This window comes from Globicephala melas, chromosome 16 (genome assembly GCF_963455315.2).
Source record: "Globicephala melas chromosome 16, mGloMel1.2, whole genome shotgun sequence".
Lineage (NCBI taxonomy): Eukaryota > Metazoa > Chordata > Mammalia > Artiodactyla > Delphinidae > Globicephala > Globicephala melas.
The window spans coordinates 68,574,363-68,585,890 of NC_083329.1; the positions used below are offsets into that span (position 1 = coordinate 68,574,363).

Below are 11,528 nucleotides of genomic sequence, written 5' to 3' on the forward strand. Positions count from 1 at the left end.
TAGTTAAGGTGGGGAAATTACTTCTGTAATGTTTGGCACTTCTGTAAAACATGCATGCACACACACACTCATTCACTCACACACTTTTGCAACATGATTTCTCCATTCCAGTGAATAACATAGTGTAAATTTTTCTGAACTTTATTTATTTTGTCACTCATAGGGTGATTCAGTTGTATCAGAACATTTGTAGACCATACCAATATTTTATATTTTTCAACCAACAGATTACTAATCAGAAGATAAAGAAAATGGATTTACTTTAAACTCATAAGAGAGCAAGAAGTTCTAAAAGAATCATGCATAATTTTGGAAAGTTGATTCTCCTCCATCAACAAGAAACAGGAAATAATCAAACCAGTATCTGTAGACACAGAAAATATACATATCAGAACCAAGGTACCAAGTTTGAAACATAGCTTATTCATGAATTGCTTAGCTTAGGTTCATTTCTTGAAAGAGTTAATTCAACAACCAAGTTGTTAAAAATCACCAGGTACTTGAACATTGAGGAAATTTGGCTCAGTAAATATTAAATAATGTAAATTTTAAAAAAATCATATGAGCATTTCAACAGGAGAAAAAGCGTTTGACAAAATTCAACAACCACTCATGATGAAAACTCTCAACAAAATGGGTATAGAGGGAACACAACTCAACATTATAAAAACCACATATGACAGGCCCACGGCTAATATAATACTCAACAGTGAAAAGCTCAAAGCTTTTGTTCTAAGATCTGGAACAAGACAAGGATGCCCACTCTCACTGCTTGTAGTCAGCATAGTATTGGAAGTGCTTCCTAGCCACAGCAATTAGGTGAGAAGAAATAAAAGGCATCCAAATAAAGAAGAAAGAAGTAAAACTGTTCACTGTTTGCAGATAACAAGATATTATATACAGAAAGCCCTAAAGACTCCACCAAAAACCTTAGAATAAATGAATCTAGTATAAAGCTGCAAGATACAAAATCAATATACAGCAATTTGTTGCATTTCTATACCCTAATAAATTTTCAGAGAGAAGTTAAGCAAACAATCCCATTTATAACTGCATCAAAAGGAATACTTAGGAGTAAATTTAACCGAAGAGGTTAAAGACCTGTACACAAACACTATTAAGTCATTGATGAAATGGATTCAAAGAAGTAATAGTTAAAATGTCCATACTAACTAAAGCAATAATACAGATTCAATGCAATCTCTATCAAAATTCCAATGGCACTTTTCACAGAATGAACAATCCTAAAAGTTACATAGAAACACAAAGCTCCCAAATAGCCAAAGCAATCTTCAGAAAGAACAAAGCTAGAGGCATCATGCTCTTTCTCTTCAAACTATCTTACAAAGCTATAGTAATCAAAACCGTATGATAGCATTAAAAGCTCAAAGATCAATGGAACAGAACATAGAGCCCAGAAATAAACCCATGCATAAATGTTTAATTAACAAATGCCAAACAAGCCAAGAATATACAACCAGCAAAGGACAGTCTCTTCAATAAATGATGTTGGGAAAACTGGACAGCCACATGCAAAAGAATGAAATTGGACTACTATCTTACACAACTACTATCTTAATTCCAAAATGAATTAAGGAACATAAGACCTGAAACCATAAAACGCCTCAAAGAAAATACAGGCAGAAAGTTCTATGATATAAGTCTTGGTGATAATTTTTTAATTGACACCAAAAGCAAAAGCAACAAAAGCAAAAATAAACAAGTGGGATTACATCAAACTGTAACGCTTATGCCAAGAAAAGGATATCATCAACAAAATGAAAAGGCAACCTACCATATAGGAGAAAATATTTGCAAATCATATACCTGATAAGGGGTTAGTATCCAAAACAACAGAAAGAACTCACACAATAGCAAAAAAAAAAAAGCAAAAAACCTGATTAAACAACAGGCAGAGGATCTGAATAGACTTTTTTGTGTTTTCATTTTCTTCAGAGATATACCCAGAAGTGGAACTGCAGGATAGTACAGTAGTTTTTTTTCTGGGGGGCTGCACCGTGTGGCATGCAGAACTTCCCAGACCAGGGATTGAACCTGCGCCCCCTGCAGTGGAAGCAGAGTCTTAACCCCTGGACCACCAGGGAAGTCCTGATATTTCTATTTTTAATTTTTCAAGGGCCCTCTATACTGTTTTCCACAGTGCTTGCACCAATATACATTCCCACCAACAGCGCACATGGGTTCCCTTTTCTCCACATCCTCGCCAACACTTGTTACTTGTTATTTCCTATCTTTTTGATAACAGCCATTCTAACAGCTGAGAGGTGATACCTCATTGTGGTTTTGATTTATTTGCATTTCCCTGATTAGTGATGTTGAGCATCTTTTCAAGTACCTGTTGGCCATTTGCATGCCTTCTTTGGAAAAATGTCTATTCAGATCCTCTGCCTGACGTTTAATCAGATTTTTTGCTTTTTTTTTTTTTGCTATTTAGTTGTGTGAGTTCTTTCTGTTGTTTTGGATACTAGTCTCTTATCAGCTACATGCTTTGCAAATATTTTCTCCTATCTGGTAGGCTGCCTTTTCATTTTGTTGATGATTTCCTCTGTTGGGCATAAGCTTTTTAGTTTGATGTAGCCCCAAAGGATTATACTGTCTCAATATCCTTTGTTGCTTCAGTTCTTATTTTCTTTGTTTTTCTATCAGCAATTGTGGTAGCAGCTTCTGATATGGCTCCCAATGACCCCTGCCTCCTGGTATTCACAACCTTATGTAATCTCCCCTCCTCAAATGTGGGTTGGAACTAGTGACATGCATCTAAGAAACAGAATACCGCCAAGGTGATGGGGTGTCACTTCCGTGACGAGGTTACAAAAGATTGTCACTTCCACCTTGGTACATTCTCTCTCCCTTGCTTACTTTAATGAAGCCAAGAGTCATGCTGTCAGCTGCCCCAAGGAAAGACTCACACGGAAGGGAATGAGGTGGCCTGCCAACAGCCAGCAAGGATCTGAAGTGCTCAATCCAAAACCGCTCAAGGAACGAAACCTTGCCATCACCCCTGTGAGTGAGCTTGGAAGCAGCTCCTGCCCCAGTAGAGCCTTCAAATGGAACCACACCCCCAGCTGACCCTCAACTTGACTGTAGCCTTGTGAAAGACCCTGAAGCAAAGAACCCAGCTAAGTCATGCCTTTATCCTAACACACAGAAACTGTGAGAAAACAAACGTGTGCTGTTTTAAGCTGCTAAATTTTGGAATAATTTACCTCAATAGGTAACTAATATTTTAATAGTATGCCATCTGTCTTTTATTGTAAGCTGCCTCAAACTTTACTTGGAAATAGATGTTTAAATACGGAAAGCAGTAAGTAAGTGGTCAATCCATACAGAGCTGTGATAACCTATCACTGAATATTGGCAGTATTTTGTGATACCACAATCTCATATTAAAGCACTTTCTGGCATTTAGGGTTTACAATAAACTGCCTTAATTGTGTTTTGAGAATTCTTTGGAAATTCTCATGGAAATTTGTACCTCTGATCCAGGTAGGATGGAGTAGCTGGCACTGGTTTACCCTCCAACTGTAAACAACTACAAAGCTGGGCGAAATATATAAAAACAACAGTTTACAGACACAGAACAAAAAGTAACAGAAGGCTACGTTTTAAGAAAAGGGAAATGCACAAGGTGAAACCTGCATTCACCCTGGCTTTCTTTCTGAGTGCATTTTCAAAAATGGAGTGCAAAGAAATAAAGCCCAAGCAGAAGGCAGTACCTCACTGGGCAAAGGAGATGGAGACTGGAACCAAAAAGGCTAGATTTTAAGGAGCCCAGGGTTGGAGGGAAGTGCAGTGAAGACACTCTAAAAATATGCATCAAAAATCCTCTCAGGTCCTCACCTAACATATAAGCTGCACATGAACAGGGCGCAATTCCAGGAAGCCTAGCAGAACCTCTTAGCAAAGAATTCAGAAGCCACACACTGTTGGGGAGATAGGTTGCAGTTTGGGCCTAGACAGAGGATAACTTTGGTGAATACTTGGGGCTTTGAGTTGAGACCTCAAAGTCTAGCCCTAGGAGTAAGGACTACATTCTAGGCAATACGGGTAAAGCTGAAATAGACCCACCCTGATAAAGCCTAAAATCAAGCCTAGACTGGATCAAGGTGATCTGCTAGTATTTTAATTGCCAGCCAAAACTTAACATTTTTGGAGGAAGATAACAAATTCAGAATCTCTACAACACATCATCCACAATGTGTAATACACAATAAAGTTACTAGGCATGTCAAGCAGGAAAATGTCACTGATAACAAAGAGAAAAAGACAACAGAAACAGACCCAGAGATTATCCATGTATTGGAATAGCAAGGAACTCAAAATAACTATGCTTAAGATGGTAAAGAGAGAAAGAGAACACAATAGATGAAAAGAAAACTAGAGAATGGGATAAAACTTCTGTAAGAATAGGGACTTTGTCCTATTCACTGTCAAATCCTTGATGTCCAGAACAGTACCTGATAGACAGCAACTGCTCACAATGTTGGGTGGATCAATGAACAGTTAGCTGGATAGAAGGATGGGAGAGGTTATGCTCAGGGTTGGTAACAAAACCAAAGATTCTTTTTTTTTTTCTCCCGCTGCGGAGCACAGGCTCCGGACGCGCAGGCCCAGCGGCCATGGCTCACGGGCCCAGCCGCCCCGCGGCATGTGGGATCTTCCCGGACCGGGGCACGAACCCGCATCCCCTGCATTGGCAGGCGGACTCCCAACCACTGTGCCACCAGGGAAGCCCCCAAAGATTCTTAAATGCCAAGAGAACATTACTGTATTTCACAGTAAATATCAGAATAAATCTCTGCATCAAAATCTCAGATAAACAACTATACATATGTATATACATCTATACAGAGCCACAGAAAACTAGTTACTGGTACATTTACTTCATTCACTATTTCATCCATCCAATCTTGAGGACATTTTAACCAGCAGTTTCCTACTCCCTGAGTAAAAATGAAAGCACAATACTACAAAATGTTCTAAAACCTTTATAAAAAGTACAAAAGCTTCAGATTTAGTAATGTCTTACTCCATGTGCCCTGTACAAATTCCTCCCTTGCTGAATTCTCTCCAGAAACAGTCAACACTTTCCACATGCCCCACCCCTCTCTGTGAAATGCTCTTCTTCCTAGGCAATCAATAAGATTCTCCTGGAAGCTGCCAATATTTTTATATTACCTCGTCCCCGAAACACCAAAAGAACCGTTCCAACAGATTTTCAAACTCAGGACCAGAGGTTACGTCAAGAAAGCTTTAAGTGGCTATAACTAATGTGATACTCAGGAGTTTGCCAGGTGGAAAATGTAGATCTGGAGAGAGAAGGAGTAAAGCAATAAAGTTTGAAGAGGCAGAGTGGGAAAATCTGATTATCTTTGAGTCCCAGGTCCCACAAGTTCTTAGACCCATCTACATTGTAGTCCTGCCCTTCCTGCACCTTTCTTTTGATTCCAATAAATTATCCCTTTTGATTTAAGATAATTTGAAGTGGGTTTCTATCACCTGCAACCAACAAAATCCTGAGTACAGCTAGATTACCAAGTGACTTCCCTCACCAAGAACTACATGCTGAACTGCCTCAAAACTACACGTTCAATACTGTCTTCTTTCCCAAAGGAAAAGAGTATTAAGTTCTTTTACTTTCTATTTAGTTATTTCTGTGTCCTTGGGGAAAACTGTATGTAAAGATGAAAAGAAAAGGAACACCATACCAAACACAATAAGGTGGCAGAGGAAAACCTAATGTACTCTTGAACCTTGTGGTAGTGCTTCAATGGAGAACAAAGGAGAAAAGTCACTCACTCCCCATTTCCGAATCAACTGACTGTGAGTCTCCTAAAGGCAAGTAGTATCTCCTAACTGTAAGTACTGAATCAACTAAGTAACATGATGCAACTGTATTTAGGATAACTGCTCAAGTGTTAGAGAGATCCAGGAAAACCTTTTTTAAGTCAATTTCCGTAAGAGTCCACTTTAGCTTTTTTTTTTTTTTTTTTTTTACAACTGCTACCATCTGCTGTGAAGATAAATTACAAGATGCAACCCAGTAATGACTCCTGAAATCAATCTATGGGTCACAACCAGAATTTAAAAAGCTCTAATAGTAAATATTAGAGTGCATCATATATAACACTATACACACACACACAGCATATGATGCTTCAGGTTTTTACTTTTTTGTCTTGTTTTCGGTGAAATTTATGAGTGTCCCTGCATTTTGCACAATTCCAGGAGGCACATCCATAGTGTAGCAAGCTCTGCAGTAATATACACTTAGGTATGTGTGTACTAGTCATTATGTAAAAATTTCTCACTGTGGATCACAGTCAAAACAAATGGGCAAACACTGATCTATCGGAAAGATTAGATATTTGATTTAGAATCTTGCTTTCAAATCCAACTATCACCACTCACTCTGCAGTTCAAAGTTTTCATCTGTAAAATGGGGAAATATCTCATACAGCTACAAAGAAAACAAAACAAATAATATATGTCAGTGCCTGATGCCAACTCCAGCACTCTGTAATTATTGGATATGTCTTAGTGCTCTACTGCCTTACCCCAGAGTGCTTCCATTAAGGCTAGCCTAGCCTAGCCTGTGACAAGATGAAATTTTCCTTGACATTTTTCAGGGCAACAAGATTTTATTTTTATTGCCAATATAACTAACATGGAATAGTTACAAAGACCCCCAATATGTACAAGGCCATTCTTTGGACTATATCTGATTCCTTTCCTTAGATGAGAAGAGTTGAGCACTCTGAATAGCAGCTCAGTTTCTCAACAAACATATATATTCTCAGCACTCTTAAAAGGGCCAAACACATAGAATACAATTGTGGTCACAGAGTCAGATGGACCCTGTCCTCAGTTTGCAGAGTAGGTAAGCAAAGCATGAGCAACACAGTCATGTGTAAATTAAAGTCTGACATCACTTCCCAGATAGGCTGCAAACAAAACAAAGAACTAGAAATTATCTCACACAAGTTTTGACATTTGCTACTAGCACTTGCATTGCCAAAATTAAATGTATGGAAAGAAAGGCCTAAATATATACTAAGTAATTTTATATGTTAGAATTTTTCCATATTAAAAATTGACAAAAAGAAAAAAAAACTGATGCAACAAAACTTATTCAGAGTCCAAAGACTAGCTATTCCCCCCCACCAATGTAAATATGATTTATCCTATTTTTCTTTTGACCAACTTCAAAAACCAGAATATCTGTACTATATATTAAAATGACTATTTCACACTGGTCTCTTCCATATCTTAAAAATCACTGTGAGGCAATAAGCCTACAAGCCCTTACTGCAAACCTAACTTAGAGCACAGGTACTAAATACTGACACAGCATGTATAATTCAATATAGATAAGGACCACAATGAAATGAAATTTATAGTACGTTAATACAGAAGCATTGCTAGAAAGAAGTCATGATATTAAAATAAGGTGTGGGGCTTCCCTGGTGGCGCAGTGGTTAAGAATCCGTCTGCCAATGCAGGGGACCCGGATTCGAGCCCTGGTCCGGGAAGATCCCACATGCCGCGGAGCAACTAAGCCCTTGCGCCACGACTACTAAGCCTGAGCTCTAGAGCCCAGGAGCCCAACTACTGAAGCCCGCGCTCTGCAACAAGAGAATCCACCACAAGGAGAAGCCCACGCACCGCAACGAAGAGTAGCCCCCACCTGCCGCAACTAGAGAAAGCCTGCACTGAGCAACGAAGACCCAACGCAGCCAAGAATAAATAAATTTTTAAAATAATAATAAATAAATAAATAAAATAAGGTGTGGTCCATAATGTATTTGAGTCACTGATCTAATTACTAAATTTGTCTAGGCTTATTTATCTGTAAAACTGGGAAGCAATTCTTACTAATTCCAAGGATGCTCTGAGGACACAAGATTATAAATCTAGGTACTATAATAAGTCCTTATGCAATCATACACTACAGTATGATGTCATTAGAAAAAGGTAGTATATGCTAATGGGATGTTCAAAAGCACTCAAAACCACAGCATTGAGAAGTATTTCTCATGTTGAGTCAACTGTATCCTGGATTGAACATCTGCTGACATAAAAGAATCTGATAGTCTTCAAAAAATTCAGTCTTCTAACGAAAACACTAATCTGAAAAGATACATTCAACCCAATGTTCACAGCAGCATTATCTACAATTGCCAAGATATAGAAGTAACCTACATGTCCATTAACAGATGAGTGGATAAAGACGTGGTGCGTGTGTATGTACATATAGATACATGTGCACACACACACAGCCACACACACCAGAATACTACTCAGACGTAAAAGAAGCATGAAATTTTGCCCTTTGCAACAACATGGATGGACCTGGAGGGTATAATACTAAGTGAAATAAGTCAGAGAAAGACAAATAGTGTACAACATCACTTATATGTGAAATCAAAAAAATAAAACCAGTGAATATAACAAAAAAACAGACTCACATATATAGAGAACTAGTGGTTACCTGTGGGGAGAGGGAAGGGGGAAGGGCAAGATAGGAGTAGGGGACTAAGGGAGTACAAACTATGTATGAAATAAATAAGCTACAACGATATATAGTACAACAGAGGAGGAAAAAACCTCAGTCTCTAAAACTGAGTGACGACAAATTCAAAGGCCTGTCACTGGTACTCAGCAGCACAGTTAAAACGATTCAAGTAAATGTTAATCTCTGTTCCACTGTTCCATCAAACAGTTAGGCTAGAACTCAGATCTTTCAAATCTCAAATGGTTTAAGAATTCAAGATGCCAAATTTCTGATACATAAATTTTATGGCTGGATTATGGAATTATGCTAGACTCCTTAACAAGACTACTGAAAATTCTCCTCTATAAAAAGATACCATTGCCACCATTTAACTAATTTTCCCTAAACTGGTCATTCTGCTGCTCCACCTACAACTGTCACCCAGTTCCAGTCTTTTCATAAGCTACCACACACTAGTGGGGCAGTTGGCTGGGGTTATGCTGCAGCAAGCAGCCAAATAAAGTGAAGTTAACTGGAACCGAACCAATGGTCATTTTGCAAGGACACTTGAACTTTGAAGCACTTTGTAAAGTGCTGGTTACTTCTAATAATATTCCGGTGAAGTTTCAGTATTGAGCCATCCATTATATTTCATTGCCAACTACATGTCACCTTAAAAACAAGAAGACTGCAAGAGATTTCCCTGGCTTTAAAAAAAGAAAAAAATCACAGATCTAGTCCAATTCTTTTTAAGTGTAAACAATGGGGGCAGGGCATAACTTAATAAAACTGCACGGTAGTCATAGTGGTTAACCTGGCACCAGTCATCTGGGAACCACAGCTTTAGGTTCTAGAGTCTTAAACTTTTTAAGCTCACCAAGTTACACCTCACTATGTACCAGGTACTGTTCTAGGCCCTTTACACCTATGTACTCTCAATCCTGACAACTAACCACGAAGAATGAGGTCAACTAATTTGCCCAAGGTCACACAGTTATTAAGTGACAAAGTCAGAATTCAAATCCAAGCAGTTTAGGTCCCGAATCTATACTCTTAAACCACCAGGCTCTACTGCTTCTCTACAGAATGGTTTAAATCCAGTCCCACACAAGGGTTCTCAGAGTTCTAACGTGAGAAACTAATAATTTTCCACACAAACTTTTTTTCCAATCCCATCATCGCAGCTGAACAGCAAAAAGTTCCTCTTGTCTGTCTGCAACTTTAAGTAATCTAACTTTTGCATCCAAAACAGACGCCTTCTCTGGGAAACCAAAAGATGCCGCGGCCAGGTGGAACGGAACTCGTGTTTCTCATTGTTGTTTTAATCGCTACACCTGAGGTGCCTAAAAACATAATGAGCAATGCTGTTTCTGAGAAAGGCAAACATCTACCATATTTTCATGATGCCTAATGAGCTGAAACTGAGCTAAAAACAGGGATGGCCCCGTCTTTTTTTCCCAGCTGTCTCTAATTTATTTGAGAAGGGGAAGTCTCTGTTTATGCATCTGAATACAGGTGAGAAATGAGTGAAGGGAAACGGGGGTCAGACACGTTATGCTCCATCTCTCCACAGTGGGGAGGCTCAGACTTCAGACCCTGTGTTGGAAGTTACACCCAGTATTACACACCATTTCTGCCCAGGCCGGCTTCAGTGCCTCTCCAGGCTGCAGAGAGGTGGTTACGTGGCGCTTAGAGGCATTTCCTCCGGCCTGGAGAGGTGGCACCCCCGCTGGTGGGAGCCCCTCGCCTCGAGCCCTGAGGCAGGTGGCGCCTGGGGTAGGCGGGAAATGGGAGGCGGGAGCTTCCCAGGGATCCCCGAGGGGCCGTCTGCGGTGGCTTGGCCGGAGCCGCTATAGGGCCGCGCCTTGCCTGCGCCCCCAGCCTTCAGGACGACCCGCGCCAAACCCACCCCCCGGCCTCGAGGGTCAGCTGCACGCCGAGACCGGGCTTCTGAGGCAAAGGAGCCCGCGGGCGGACGCAACCCTCTGTGGGCCACTCACCAGGTTGAGGGGTCCTTCCATTACTTCCATAGACCCCGGGGTAAGCGGCGGCCTGAGGAAGGGGAGCGACGGAGCCCGGGCACATGGAGGGTAACACCTGGGGAGCTCGACGCAGCGGCGGCAACTGTGGCCCCACTCCGCGCCCCGGGAGCCAGCGGCGGGCGCAGAGGGAGCAACAACCGCACCACTTCCTCCTCCGGCGCGGCGCCGCGGGCCCGCCCCCCGCGCCGCGGCCACGCACGCGTCACAACGTCACACGCGGCAGGTTCAAGGTGGGAGGGAGGACAGGGAGTGGGTGGGGCTCAGGGAAGGCGGGGCACGGACAGACGTACACTTTCTCGCGGTCCATCTTTCCTCTCGCGAGAAGCATGTCTTCAGCTTCCGCATACGTCATGTGAGGAGGTACAGCCTTGTTGCTGGAATTTAAGTAAAAGTGGCTGACTTTTGCTATTGGTCTCTCCCATTTCCTTCCAGCGTAACTCTTCCCAGATTCATTCTGCTTTGCCACATCCTCCCTTGCTTTCAAGTCCCCACCTTTATTCTTGCACCTGATTTTTTTCCCAGAAATGAGATTGGAGTAATGCTAAACCATGCGCTGGACTAGACCCTGCTGGAGGGAGACAAATGATTCAGGGCTGCGCCCTCAAGTTGCTAACAAACTAATGAAGAAAATAACCGTATATAATCACAATTATAAAATAACCATATATAATCACTGGTTCGGTTCCAGTCACAAATAACCATATATAATCCTTGATTCATTTAACAATTATGTGCTAAACCACTATAGTGAGTTCTTTCTGTCAAGGAATTCACTGGTAAAAAATAATTGTGATTTATGCTGTAAAGGAAACAGCTGTGATAGAGGCACCATGAATTGTGCAACTTGAAGGAAATAAATTCTTTCAAAAGCCTTGCGAGCTTGGGAATTCCCTGGCAGTGCAGTGGTTAGAACTCCACGCTTTCACTGCGGAGGGCCCAGGTTCCATCTCTGGTGGGGGAACTAAGATCCT

General features: G+C 40.9%; 1 protein-coding gene across 1 annotated transcript in view; it reads right to left on the reverse strand.

The window, feature by feature from the left end:
* NRBF2 (nuclear receptor binding factor 2) overlaps positions 1 to 10,706 on the reverse strand; it is a 31,478-nt gene extending 20,772 nt beyond the window's left edge. Inside the window, exon 1 of the mRNA XM_030848214.3 lies at positions 10,516 to 10,706. Within this exon, the coding sequence (XP_030704074.1) occupies positions 10,516 to 10,545 (30 nt within the window). The 5' untranslated portion in view covers positions 10,546 to 10,706. The remainder of the gene's footprint in view (positions 1 to 10,515) is intronic.
* Between the last annotated feature and the right edge of the window lie 822 nt (positions 10,707 to 11,528).